General features: G+C 35.0%; 2 protein-coding genes across 2 annotated transcripts in view; one reads left to right on the top strand and one right to left on the bottom strand.

Moving 5' to 3' along the window:
• nudcd1 (NudC domain containing 1) overlaps positions 1 to 3,057 on the bottom strand; it is a 29,345-nt gene extending 26,288 nt beyond the window's left edge. Inside the window, exons 1-2 of the mRNA XM_081376041.1 lie at positions 2,758 to 3,057; positions 2,277 to 2,431 (exon numbers count right to left, since the gene is read on the bottom strand). Of these exons, the coding sequence (XP_081232167.1) occupies positions 2,277 to 2,431; positions 2,758 to 2,872 (270 nt within the window). The 5' untranslated portion in view covers positions 2,873 to 3,057. The remainder of the gene's footprint in view (positions 1 to 2,276; positions 2,432 to 2,757) is intronic.
• A 1,840-nt stretch (positions 3,058 to 4,897) lies between these two features.
• The window catches only part of LOC308697012 (fibrocystin-L-like), a gene marked incomplete at its 5' end in the record, with an annotated part of 69,391 nt that continues 60,343 nt past the window's right edge, over positions 4,898 to 13,945 (top strand). The window contains 19 exons of the mRNA XM_081376036.1: positions 4,898 to 4,964; positions 5,134 to 5,211; positions 5,329 to 5,473; positions 5,766 to 5,874; positions 5,968 to 6,025; positions 6,124 to 6,217; positions 6,330 to 6,383; positions 6,452 to 6,525; positions 6,615 to 6,657; positions 6,755 to 6,825; positions 6,922 to 7,032; positions 7,235 to 7,324; positions 9,073 to 9,338; positions 10,207 to 10,298; positions 10,428 to 10,587; positions 10,730 to 10,865; positions 11,012 to 11,155; positions 13,119 to 13,273; positions 13,421 to 13,531. Coding sequence (XP_081232162.1) covers positions 4,898 to 4,964; positions 5,134 to 5,211; positions 5,329 to 5,473; positions 5,766 to 5,874; positions 5,968 to 6,025; positions 6,124 to 6,217; positions 6,330 to 6,383; positions 6,452 to 6,525; positions 6,615 to 6,657; positions 6,755 to 6,825; positions 6,922 to 7,032; positions 7,235 to 7,324; positions 9,073 to 9,338; positions 10,207 to 10,298; positions 10,428 to 10,587; positions 10,730 to 10,865; positions 11,012 to 11,155; positions 13,119 to 13,273; positions 13,421 to 13,531 — 2,058 coding nt within the window. The remainder of the gene's footprint in view (positions 4,965 to 5,133; positions 5,212 to 5,328; positions 5,474 to 5,765; positions 5,875 to 5,967; positions 6,026 to 6,123; positions 6,218 to 6,329; positions 6,384 to 6,451; positions 6,526 to 6,614; positions 6,658 to 6,754; positions 6,826 to 6,921; positions 7,033 to 7,234; positions 7,325 to 9,072; positions 9,339 to 10,206; positions 10,299 to 10,427; positions 10,588 to 10,729; positions 10,866 to 11,011; positions 11,156 to 13,118; positions 13,274 to 13,420; positions 13,532 to 13,945) is intronic.

Below are 13,945 nucleotides of genomic sequence, written 5' to 3'. Positions count from 1 at the left end.
TTTGTGAATTTTAAATTATATTCTGCATTTGTGAATGTTAACTTATTAAGCAATTGTTTGATTCCTTTGAGAAAGTAATGCATCTGAAATCAACCTCTTAAAATTCAAATTCAAACACTAAAAAATAATTTTAAATAATACAAGTAAATTTAGGCATGACAACATGAACATGAATTGCACATTTAACAGTCTTAATAAATTCGTTTTTAAAGATTATTTTTTTAGGAGAAGGTAAGCTAAAACAGATTTAAACGAACATGCACAATTAAATATCCAATTTCAAAAATAAATGTGGAAATACCTCACATCTCTAGATTGTCATTAAACTGTGAGCACTATAAACTGCTTTCTATTATTAATAAGATGACTGTGGTTTTAAAAGCAAGTTAGTAAAATAATGAACAAGATAATAAGCAAGTAAGGGTTTTTTTATTATTTTATATTTTTTTATATTGGTAAGCTCAAGATTTGATCATAACTTCTATACTCTGACACAACTATAAACCATGAATGCCCTCTGCTGGTAGAATAAAAAAATAGAAAGTCTAAAACTACATGCTGGATGTTTCTCAATCAGCAGGCTGCATTGAGGTTTTGCATTTCTGAGGTTTGTAGGCTAAAGTCCTCCTTAGCATTAAATGCTAGAATGATACAACCCTTCAAGTTAAGACATCCTTTGACACAGCTTGGCGATGAGATATGCAGCCTTACTAGGACGCAGCCTTCCAATTGAGAAGCACCCGCTGTATCCCCTGGTTCAAAACATATAGAACTGTAAACATACTTACATACTTCTATATGTTATATTTCCACTGTAGAACTGTGTTTGTCAACCTTTTAACTCAAAAGCCGCCCATTTTCAACACAATAATAGAAGGCCCTCCATATTGGCTAAGATTTTTCACCTTGTACCTCTGTTGTAATTATGACCGCATTGCTTGTTTTCAAACTTCTTTATTAACAGAAACTGGGAGTGTTGATATTAAAGGGGTCCTATAATGCTTTTCCACTTTATTTAGTGTGTAATTTAGCTGTTTGAGCATAAAACAGATAGACTATGCAAGGTTACAAAGCGCCACTGCAAAGGGAGATATTTTACATGACAAAAATCCACTTTCCAAGAACTACAACGAACGACTCATTTGGACCTCAACGTGTTTTTTCCAGATCTTATGAAGTCACAATGTTACTCATTTAAATAATCCACGCCCACAGTATACACAAAAAAGGGGACGAGGCCTGGTGGAGCTGCATTAGAGAAGACAAGACGGTGTTGTCGCTATGTCAAAGAGACACTGTTTTTTTTCCCCACCCTGTTTCCAAAACTCATTTGTTTGACCTTCCCATGGCGGATGAGCTTTAGAGTAGTTAAAATGTATTTTAAACACTTTTCCTGAACATTATAACCCCAATGTTTATCTGTGCGCTGCACATTTTATGGAGAACGGCTTGATTTCTGTTGCTTTTGTAAGCTCTTGCTTTTTTTGTATGATTAGTTTTCTGACAAATATCACAATTAAAAGGTGGATAACATTGTATATGAAATGTATAAGAAAATTACAAAAAAACATACCACTCTGAAACGTCCTAGGAAATCCGTGCTTGCAAAGTCCGTGCATAAAATCTGTTCTGCACGATCCTCTTGTTTGTTAACATTGTCAGGGTCTGAATCGTGCTAGAATTCGTTTGAAATTGACGCCATCCTTATTCATATTTCCACTAGAGAAGAACTCGCAGTTATGAAAGTGGGACATTTTGCGGTGGCAATCACAACACACTAGGCCAGCTAGCCAATCACAGCGCATTTCATATTTCAGAAGGAGGGGCTTCATCAAAATCGGTGTGTTGCTGTGTTCGAACCAGATTGGGTAGAGAGGTGCTGTTATAATGTGAAATATATGAAAAATAATGTGTTTTTTGAACAATCAAGCATGAAAACATATTCTAGTACACCCCAAAAACTAAATCAAGTCTTCGTAAAAGGGCATAATAGGACCCCTTTAAATGAATTAAACATAATTCATTCTGTAATACTAGGCTATAAGATACAAGATTGTGATGTTTTTCAATAAAAATAAGTTGTTGAGGGGGATATATATATATATTATATATATATATATAATTACATAACTTGAAGTCCAGTGGCATCCTTGGAAGTTTGCTGAGTACCTATTTACCTGTTTAGTACAGTAGCTATGTGCTCCAGGGTGGAATTATAAGTTGATCAAAATATGTGGCCCTTATATACTCCATATTAATGAAATTAAGAGACTCACCAATGTGACTGTTAGATTGAGAACCCGGCCCTTGCTGTCAACAAAGTAGACGCTGTCTTCATACCAGGGATCTATATGAAGGTAGTTGTACATACCAAATGCTCTCACATGGTCCAGGGTGTACTGACTGTCTTTCAGTTTAACCTCAGCCACAGCTGAAAGAAAGAAACGCATAACTGATGCAGCAGACTTGGAAAAGGCATCCCAAACCATATATGATATCATGTGCCCTAAACACAGCTTTGGGCTAACTTTAAGATCATAACAAAGATGCACACATTTGGTAGTTCATAAAGAGCACCACATGTTGTAGAGCTGCATTATCTGAATGTGGTTTATAAGGACTGTTTTAATGACAATACAGCTCACAGTGCGGTTAACTAAAGCCTTTTGGTATATGTCACGCTACATTCAAGCAACAAATAAACACTTACAATTAATAAAATCAGAATATAACAGGTCAAATAAATGTTTTTCTCACCTGCATCAAGTTCTACATTGTAAGTAGGAATAGAGTCCAGTGAAAGCCTGTAACTTTCAAAACTGGGATCCAGCAACTCTCTGTTTACCTTCAATGAGCAATTCGGTGAAGCCATATTTCTAAAAAATTATATTCCAAAGAACCAGTACATTCAGTTCGAGGACAAATGTCTTTAATAAAACCAAAATCTAACGTTGCTAGTAACAGGAAATAAGCTTTTACTGTAATGCACACGCTAAAACCCGGACAAGTTTTCAGACGGACCGACCGCACGCACGGGATTCTGGGAAATTGAGTCTCTTCAGGTTTCATTTTAAGGGCCTACATAAATAATCAATTATAATCAATTATTATTGAAATATATTTGTTTACATCTAAAAAGATGTAACTGCTAACTTTTGTTATCTAACTCTAGTTTAAACAGTCTAAAATAGTATGTTTATTGTTTTATGTTGCACACTTGTATACACTAAGCTGGAATGTGTAAATGTGTTATGCAAATAATCAGGCTGTTTTTAGCAATACATTTTACTTTGTGACTAATGCTGGAGTGGATTTGCATTTGGCAAGCCTATTTATTAAGCATGATTTATATATATATATATATATATATATATATATATATATATATATATATATATATATATATATATATATATATATATATATATATATATATATTTCCAGAATAGATTTTCATAATATTCATCAACACTTAGCCTAGCTATTTAGTGGATGTGAGTACAACATAATCTGTGTTAATGACAGGTATTGTAATTGAACTTGAAAGTCATTCGTCAGCACTACAAACAAGTGTGTGAATTTTTTTTTAAACTAACTTTAATTTAATTAATTTAATTTTAATTATTTAATTATTTTTTTGGTACAACTTCCCTGGAGATGAAAACTGTTGCATGCATCACTATTCAAATTTGGCCTGTCATGCAAAAAGAATTGTAGGCTATATGTAATAAATGTTGGATTTAAGTACCAGCACAACACACTACTGTTAAATTATAAATTATCCTAAATCTTGTTCATCAGGACATGATCATCTTAAAATTACCTGAAATCAGCATTTTATATATGGGCTGTTGTTTTGTTTAGCCAATGATTCATCACTGAATAAGTACAAGAATTCTCCTTGTAAATCTTCTTTATTTCATCTTGTTTTAGGTCATTCAAATGGATTACATCTAAGGGACATTAAATAGTCTGTTCAGATTTAGTCACCATTTGAATATAAAAGTAATGTAACTGCACAAAGGTCAGTGAGTTTTAAATAAGCATTGTTATCTGAGAGGTTTTTTGGTGTTTGTTAAGGTACACTGAGAAAGAATAAATGTCTAGCTTGTAGAATGACGGCAATGTTCATGATCACCTGAGACACAAAGGAGAAGAGAATTTCTTCTTGCCTGTGGGCTGGTAGTAGGCTATAAAAAGAGAGAGCTCCTCTTAACAAATGAGCCACTGCTGTTTGGATTTCCCAAGAGTGCGTGCTTTAACAGGTATGTGAGTCTTAATTGTGTAAGTGTGAATTTTCCACATTTCTATCATTTTTAATATCCTATATATATATATATATATATATATATATATATATATATATATATATATATATATATATATATATATATATATATATATATATATACGGAACATGTATCATTACACAAAAAATACTAAAGTAGCCTACAACTTACATAAAAATATCATTACATGTCATATACATTACTTTTCTAAATATCCAACACTTATTTCCTGTTGTCACCTTCAAGAATAATCACAGGCCTACTATTTTAACCTTTTTTTTTTCTTTTTTTACAAATATTTCTTTATCTTTAATTATATATAGCCTAGGTGTATAGTCACGGTGTATTTAAAAAAAAAAAATGTATGTAGGCTATAGGCTATTCACGTTATATGTAGGTATTGAATAGGCTATAGCCTGAATACTGAATAGGTATAGTGTCTGTTCAGCATTGTTTTCAGACGAACATGTTAAAATATGTTTTGTAATAGAAATAGAAATAGAAATGAAAAGTGTAGGCTAAACACAAATGGTATGTGTATATTGTTTTTGCAGAAGGGATACAGTAACTGCAGGCGTCTTTGTTTTGAAGCGCGCGAGTCTGTCAGGATGAGGCACGTGCGACTGGAGCTTCACCTGCCGCTCACAGTTTGTATTTTACTGTGGAGTTCCGCAGGTACGCGCTGGATTTAGCCTATCTTCCACTTTTATTGTTGTTTACCTCAGTCATTCTGAACGTTTTGCTTAATTTCAAATCATTGTTGTCATCCTAAAAGCTTCACAGACATTTGTAGCCTACATTAAATGAATAGATTTTAGTAGCCTATTAATCTCCATCCTGACAGGAGCACAGCGTGTCAACAAAGTGACCCCAAAAATCGGAAGCCTCAATGGCGGCACGAGACTGACCATAGAGGGGCAAGGTATTACAAAAATAATCAATATGCTTTTAAATTAATACCAAAATTCAGATTTTGCTCATGTTGGCTGTAGGCTACTGCGGTTTAAAGTCTCTTTATAGCGTTTTTTTCCCCACTCAGGTTTTGCTCAAGCCAATCAGTTCAATCTCAATGCCAATGACCCAAACTTCGGCAACAGTGTGACGCTGGTGTCCCGAACCAGATCTGTTCCCTGTGATGTCGAGAAAGACTCCAGTCACTCAAATCAGATCATGTGTTATACAAGGTAAGCAGTGAATCAGATAACCTAAATAGTCTTCTTTTATCTTGATTAGGCATGGCATTGTATTAAGTAGATTTCTTACATACTCAAATGTGAAAATCATATAGATAAGGGATCAGGAATATATAAGGAGGAATGTACATTTTGACTAATTTCTAAAACTTTTAGAAATTAATAAAATTAGTTGATATAGAGCCTATATAAAATTGATCTTTCAAACCGTGACTGTTGTGTTATGTCCAATGTTGAAAGCTTATTTTTTCTCAAAGAAAGCTTTGTATTGCATCATATTTAGAGCTCTGCCAGAAGATGACTATGAGGTTCGGGTCAGTGTGGATGGCGTGCCAATTCCTTCCAGTAGCATTTGTTATGGATATCAGTGGAATTACTGGTGCATGTTCTATGTAAGTGAGATGGACTTCATTTTGCTACTTACTAAAATATACTCTTCTCAAAATACCACAATATTTTCATAAAAACACGCACTGCTTTCACAGAGCCGAACATACTATACACCTAGCATTCAAAGTATCAGTCCACTCTCTGGTCCCCCAGGTGAGTTTTGTTATTTTTTGTCATTACTCTGCTGCTTTTGGTTTGTAAAAACTTTCACACAAAAAAAAAAAAAAAAAATGAAACTGAATGAACTTTAGGGACTGTGGTGACACTGCGGGGAAGAATCTATACTGATGTGTACGGAAGCAACACGGACAAAAGCTCAAATGGCCTGGATGCAAGATTTTTAAGGTCTGGAAATATTTAATACGCAATGGAAAAATATAACTGTATGAATGTTAAAAATATTCAGTCTTGACTTAAGGTGTGGCTGAAACTGTTTTAATGTGTTTTCTTTGAACAGAGCGTACATGGGAGGCATGCCTTGTGAACTTCTAAAGCCTAATTCAGATGAAAAGTAAGTATTAAGTAAATGTAAACATTAAATGTGAATGCACTCTCCATAAATACACATTATTTTTTCAGGTATGGCCTCTTTTTGGATTCTGAGAGCAGTCAATGGGGATCTATGAGCTGTAAAATGACTGGAACGTATGTTGGTGAGGACATGTTATTATTAAAACATTCAATAATTATTCATTCACTATAGATTTTTGTCAGATTAAATGTCATTGTCTTTGGTTTTCAGGTCATCACAACCTCAGTTATATTCTTGACGGTCAATTTGGGAGGTCAGAGAAGTTTGATTTTACTTTACTAAACTTTACATCAAATTCTCTGCATGCTGTTAATAGAAAAGTAGACAAAACACATATTTTCTTTTTTTAGGAGTTTGCCAGACTTTGGGGTTTTCAGCATCTCAGCACTGAACAAGCTTGCCATGTTCCAGACATACGCAGGTGTGGATAACATTTATTCTTCTTAAATAATACAGCATGGAATTGCCTGCACAAAATCAGATTTGTAAAAAAAAAACCTGGCCTTGTCTCTTTCAGAGGTGACAGGAGTTTCTCCCTCTGAGGGCAGCATATTGGGCGGCACATTACTGACCATTCAGGGACATTACTTTGATGAGACTGACCAGCCAGCCATGGTGTTAGTAGGAGGTAGCCCTTTGAAAATCAATATTATATATATATATATATATATATATATATATATACAGTATTTGCTATGTTATATACAGTACATAACAAATAATATAATACAATTAATTATTGTGACTAATTATAATTATCTAAATGGTTATATAAATTATTTATAAAATAATACAAAAATATTATCTTTTATTATAATTTTTTCCCTTAGGTCGTGAGTGTCAGATTCAAAGTGTATCAAATGAGAGGATTGTCTGCATAACACCTGGTTATGAAAGAACCAATATGACAGTGTTTCCTGGTGAGAAGCTTATCCGAAGTCAGATCTATTATGATGACGTAATATTGTAAAAATCTTTTCCATAGACACTGTTGGCACGACAGTGGAATTCTACGCTCCACATGTGAGAATATTTGACTTTGACACTGTTGAAGCATAACACATTATCTCAAGCAACACCATGATTCTCTTTTGTCACGTAACTGACTGTTTTCAACAGGGCATTGTATATCAGAGGCCATCACATAATTGACAGCAAGGAAACTGGAATTTAAATAATTCCTTTGTATTCGTCTCTTTGATCGTAAAATTTAATTTAATTTAATTTAATTTAATTTAATTTAATTTAATTTAATTTAATTTAATTTAATTTAATTTAATTTAATTTAATTTAATTTAATTTAATTTAATTTAATTTAATTTAATTTATAGTACAGAGTATTTTTTCCTGGTTAATATTAGTGGACATGTTCAATAGCCATGGCCATAAGGTATGTGTTCATACAGAAATTGACTTTGAAACCTACCCTGAAAAATATTCATTAAAGTAAAAATGTACAAAATGCTGAGGTGTCCCCTACTATTTATGAAACTAGATGTACCGCATGGCGGTACAAAATATGACCGCCACTCAGGCCTGCACTGGCTTTCTACAAAAATAAATGACGTGGAGCAATTTGGCTGTATTGCATGGTTATGTATATACCTAAAAAAAGTAGTAGTATGTGCATGTCTGTCTGTGTGTGTATGTGTGTGTGTTTGTGCATGTGTGTGTCTGTGTGTGTGTCTGTGCGTGTATGTATGCGTGTGCGTACATGTGTGTGCGCGTGTGTGTTTGTGTGTGTGTGTGTCTGTGCATGTGGATTTGTATGTGTGTGTGTCTGTGCGTGTGGATGTCAGTGTCTGTGCATGCTTGCGTTTGTTTGTATTCCTGCATGTGTGTGTGTGACAGTATCACCCTAAACCAGCAACCCTTCGCTCAACAGCACCATCTACAGGCCGATGAGTGTACAGTCACTAAATGTGCACATAAATGAATTTATTTTAGACCCCCCCCCCATGGATGAAATTCTACGAAACTTAGCAGAGGATACCCCCAGAGGATGTCAAGTTAATCATACACATGAAATATGGTGCAGTTCTGAACATCTCAACTGAAGATAGGGGCGATGGGAGGGGCGCAAATCACAAATGAGTGATTATGGGCTAGGTTGATGTGGACCCTTAAGACCAACATACCATAAAAATTTCTTCATCCTCGGTGCCACGGTTCAGGTAGTTATTTAGGAAAAACTGCATTTTTTTGGGTTTCGGGGGGCCCAGTGCGGGGGGGAAATGGCCCCCGGGGACCAAACGAAATTTTTTAGTAAAAGTCTAGTGGGGCTACATGCCCACCAAATTTCATGTTCCCCGGTGTTTCGGTGTCCCTTGTATCGTTGACGAAAAATTCACGGGGGGCCCAGCGCGGGGGGGGGGGGGGGGGGAGTGGCCCCCGGGGACCAAACGAAATTTTTCCGTAAAAGTCTAGTGGGGCTACATGCCCACCAAATTTCATGTTCCCCGGTGTTTCGGTGTCCCTGGTATCGTTGACGAAAAATTCAGTAAGGTGACGAAAAAAAAAAAAAAAAAAAAACTTTGACAATCCCTATATGACCGCTTTCGCTAGCTACGCTAGCGGCGGTCATAATAATTACACATGTAAAATGCACATTCCTATTACAGTACTGTCTTGATTGTATTGAGTGATTGTTAAATGATCATGTTTGTAGGTGGCAGAGGTTTTAAAATGGAGATGTGGAACAAATCTTCTCCGAACCCTCTTGAGGACGTCCTGAATTATAATTCCAGTAGGCCTGGATACTCTGTCCAGTGGGTGGATTCGCTGTCCTATGTTTGGCCCAATGAAATTGATAACTTTGTGGCACGATTAAGTGGTTTCTTTGTTCCAACGGAGACCGACAACTACTATTTCCGAATCAAAGCAGACGACCGATGCCAGCTATATTTCAGCAAGACAGGTCTTCCCCAGGATAAGGTACCTGAATGACAATAAAATCATAATTTCATAATTTCAGTAGTTATCAGTGCTAGCAATGATCCTGTTAACTGCCTTTTTAAGGATATATCTTAACTTAAATGGTTATAATGTTTGAATGCTTTGGAATACAGACCTAAGGTGGATCTATTTTAAAGAAAGGCACTTTGCAGATTATTGCTGAAGTGAAAGCAGCATCAGAAAAATGTGTAAAAAAAGTTAAAGGTTTAATATAGTTGTAAAGCAAATGTACTGAACTTAATGTTTTTTATTTTACACAAAATATTTTACAAAATAATTTGGACCCTAAAATTGCTAGAAAAACTGAACCCATGTGTTTAACCAAGTTGTTTACCAAATTTGAAGTTGATATCACGAAAATTAAGCCAGCTAAAAGGTTTAAAGTACCCTTTCTATGGTAATGATGTCCAATTTCAAAAAAGGTTTTTTACAAGATTAATTATGAGTGTTTCAGATTTCAAATGATACATAATTTAAAACAAGTAATAAAAACTCAGTGAGTGTTTTAGCGCAATTTTCTCACGTCATGGGATCACAACACTAAGAGATAGTAAATCTTTTCCTGGATTTTTTTGTGCGTTCCCGAGATTAGACCTTCCTTAACATAATGCCGAAAACCCGAAGTCTCTAGGTGGTCTAGTTGAGGAGGAGATAGAAGTGCAAGATTGGTGCGCACAGACAGAACAGAAATCATGAGTTAACAATCGCAATTTTGTCCGGTGGAAAATTGCGCATCAAAAGGATTACAAAGTGTCTTAACACTGAGAGTTAAGAGGTTATGTAGAGGCTAGTAACTTACAAGCATATTTTAATTTAATTTAAATGTAATCATTTTGTTTTATTTCAGGTTAAGATTGCATCACAGCCTTACTATACGAACAGTTTCTTCACCTATAACACTCAGAGGTCAGACGTCATGCGCTTAGAGAAGGGAAAACCGTAAGTGAGGGTTTTCAAGTAAATTTTTTTTAAAAAGTCATAAATGTTTGCTCTCTATTAGTCTTTTTGTCATTATTATTGTTATTATTGACTTATACTGTATATTAAACATCTTTCAATGTGCTACAGGTACTACATTGAGATTCTAGTGCAGGAGTATGGAGTAGTAGCTTCAGTGGATGTGGCCTTTTTCAAAGAGATCAGCCCTTTCACTGCCCAGCAGACAATTGAAGCTGTTAATGAGAAACAACAGATTAACGCATACTATGATAAAGTCCCTGAAAAACAGGTAAGTGAGCTCACAGATGCACTTCAGGGAAAGGAAGGGCCTTAGAAATTAATTTTCTGCACTGCACATACAGAAACTCAAGTCTCAGATATGATCTCCTCTACCTGCAATGTGCATTTTTTTTAATTCTTTACTGTTTTAGGTGGTTCGTTTCAGGGGGTGGATGCCAATAACCCCCATCAACGAGGTCCAGACTCTGAGAATCAACAGTGATTGTTTCTCTCTGAGCAACTGTGAAAACACATACTACTTCCTGGCATATGGAGATCTTAAAACAGGTGCATTAGTTTACACAGCACTATACATGTGTGTTTGAAGCTAAAATATCTCATTTTAATGTGCTTCTAATTTTTGAATTCACCCTTCTGCATTACATCTTTGTTTGCGTGTTTGTAATGTTCACTGGAGTGCTTGCATGTTGTAGGACCGATCCCAATAAGTGCATCAGCGATGGAGTTGCAGAACGCTCTGAATGATTTGTGGACAATTAAACCAGACAGCGTTACAGTCACAAAGCAAGAACTTGACAATGAGTCGCTGTACAATGTGACATTCAACTCTAACAGAGGTGAACTTAAAACATTTTTTTTTAAATCAAGATTCTTTGACTGATTTCTCTGTCATCTGATTTTTGCTAACAAAAACACTTACTTGAGATGTGTACTTTAACAAAATTTCCTGTGACCAATTACCCATTAGACTAAATTTCAGTAAAAATATAAATTGTAATAACAAATGTTTGTAATGAAACTAATTTATAAATGCTACAGTTAAAACATCATGTTCTTACTGGTTAATTGGCCAACAATATGTCACTCTTTATTTAGTCACCTCTATATTTTGTACATTTTTATTTAAAGGCACAATATGTAACTTTTTTGCTTTAAAAATAGTAAAAATCACTATATCTGTTATATATTTTTTTTAGTTGTGTACTTACATTATCCCGACTGTTTCCAACAACTTTCAAACAAGGAGAAATTTGTAATTTAATTCAAAGACACGTCCCGTTTCTTTATTTCCGTTTTGTCGCCGTCAATGGCGTCATATCCGTGTTGTCCCTGGTTTCCGTTCGTACTGCCATAGCAACCAGAGCTATGAACCAGAGCCTTCTGATATAGTAACCAAAGCGACTGACGTGGACAACTGTGTAGTTCGCAATGTCTGTTTGCACGCTGTTGCTATTTCGTTCAAACATTATGGACCATGGCAAGCAGACTTTGGATAAAAAAGGAGAACTAAAACGAGAATCAATATCAGCGCAGTGTTTTCAAGATGCCGAGAGCTCCCATAGACAGTATATAAACGAGAGCTCCAGGTCCGAGACTTCGACCGCTTCTACATGTACTTTATTAAACAGGTGAGCACATTTACATAAAACTAATCAATGTTATATAGTTCAACAATGATAAAATGTTAGAATATGATCTGTATGTTATTCTAATGTTTATCTGGCTTACTGCTAGTCTCATACAGACAAACTAACACATACATTTCAACACATTCAAATGCAGTTTAGTGTGATAGTGTAATGTTAGACCAAGTGAAACAGCGCTGCGTTTCCTCACAAGTTTAATTTGTCTAATAAACTGACCTGTGAGTTGTAACTCTGCACTTGCGTGTAGTTCGGTAGAATGAAATGTCCATATTCCTTTTAACTGTTATATCCGCGGGACTCGCGTCGCGTGTGGAGCTGATAGCTGTCTCTTAGCAATCCCGAACTGCTTCATATCACAGTCATGATAAAAGCATCGATGTATTCAGTCATCCATAAACATTATTAGATCGGTCGACTTGACGTTGACGACAAGATCCATAATTCTTAGCAAATGTTGCGTCATCAAACTACGCCTTTGTTATTGTAAAGAGGTTAGCGACCCCTAGCGGCGAAAAATTCCATACTGTACGTTTAACAGGACAGTAATGTATTTACATGTAAAATATTGTTAGATATATGTTTTATTGAAAGTAAATAGTACAAATTATGATATATATTATGGTGATATGTAGCATGGTGAGACTATATTTTTAATGTGCACTTTGTTTGCACTATGTTTGTTAGTAACCAATACAGTAACACTTTAAGCTTAAAGCCTTTATATATAATTAATTAATTATGCCTTGTAATGCAGATTATAATGCATTGTATGATTTAATGAATAATTGTAACCACAGTTATAATACATTATAAACTTAATTTTGATACCTTTAGAAAGTCTGTTGCATTAAAATACATGACAAATAATTTTGATTACAATTATTTATGAAAATATATAAGGTATTATAACATACATAATGAATACCTTCATAATGCATGATACATAAAGGCTTTAAGTAAAGTGTTACCAAAATACTACTTCTATGCATAACACACCACATTCTATACTTTTCATATATATTTCAATTATTATGTTGCTTCTTATTTTTGTACATTAGGGTGTTTTTTGTTGTTGCCTTTTGGCTTGTAAAGTATTCCAGTACATTTAAGAGTATTTTGCAATGCTTTTTTTTTTATCTTGGAATTATCTCAGGTGACTTTAAGGATCTTGATTACTTGATCATGGACTCAGATACTAACATCACAGTTACTGAGGACGTGAAAGGCCAGGCCAGCATGGAGACGTTCACACTGCTGTGGGATAGAGTTCCGTCCCTCCCTCTGCCTTTCAATGCTTCTGCAGTGGAGGTTTTTGTTTGTTTTATATTTCTTTATATTTACCTGAGAATAAAATAACATTACTGTGTACAAACATTTTGAATGATCTCTTGAAATACTCCTTTTCGAATTACACCTCTGTTTTCTTTGTTTGTTTGTTTGTTTATTTCATTAAAGGTGCGTTCAGCACTAGATATGATGATCACCGCTAAATGTCCAGCAGAGATTCCAACCATGGAGAACACTAATGTGAAATTTTTTAGAGATTATGAGACCAACATCACAGGGGTAAGCAAAGCAGATGATTTGGGGCCAACTAACAGCTTGCACCAGCGCAAACCTTCTTTTGGAGTTCTATAAAATCCTAAATTTTTCTAAAGAAAACTAGTGAAAAATCCGCACAAAAAGGTTTTGCAGCTGACCTTATTGCACATGCATTTGTAGGAGTTTCCCTTTCAGATGCAAAATTTATGGCAGGAGAGTATTTAATGAATCATACAAGTCAATTTACTGGTATTTGCTTAAACCAGATGCTAATTTGTGCTTCTCTTGGTAGATAGCTTTGGTCATTATGCATTATGTATTTAATTTGCGCATCGTCAGTAGATCATGCACAGTACTTTCCACTCCCATCTGCGCTTTTTGGAACTGCGCTCTCACGCTAATTTGTCCTGTTTAGTAAATCTGGCCCCAAGTATGTTC

Source organism: Scardinius erythrophthalmus (genome assembly GCF_964197995.2).
Source record: "Scardinius erythrophthalmus genome assembly, chromosome: 10".
Taxonomy (NCBI): domain Eukaryota; kingdom Metazoa; phylum Chordata; class Actinopteri; order Cypriniformes; family Leuciscidae; genus Scardinius; species Scardinius erythrophthalmus.
This window is presented reverse-complemented; position numbering and strand designations above follow the sequence as displayed.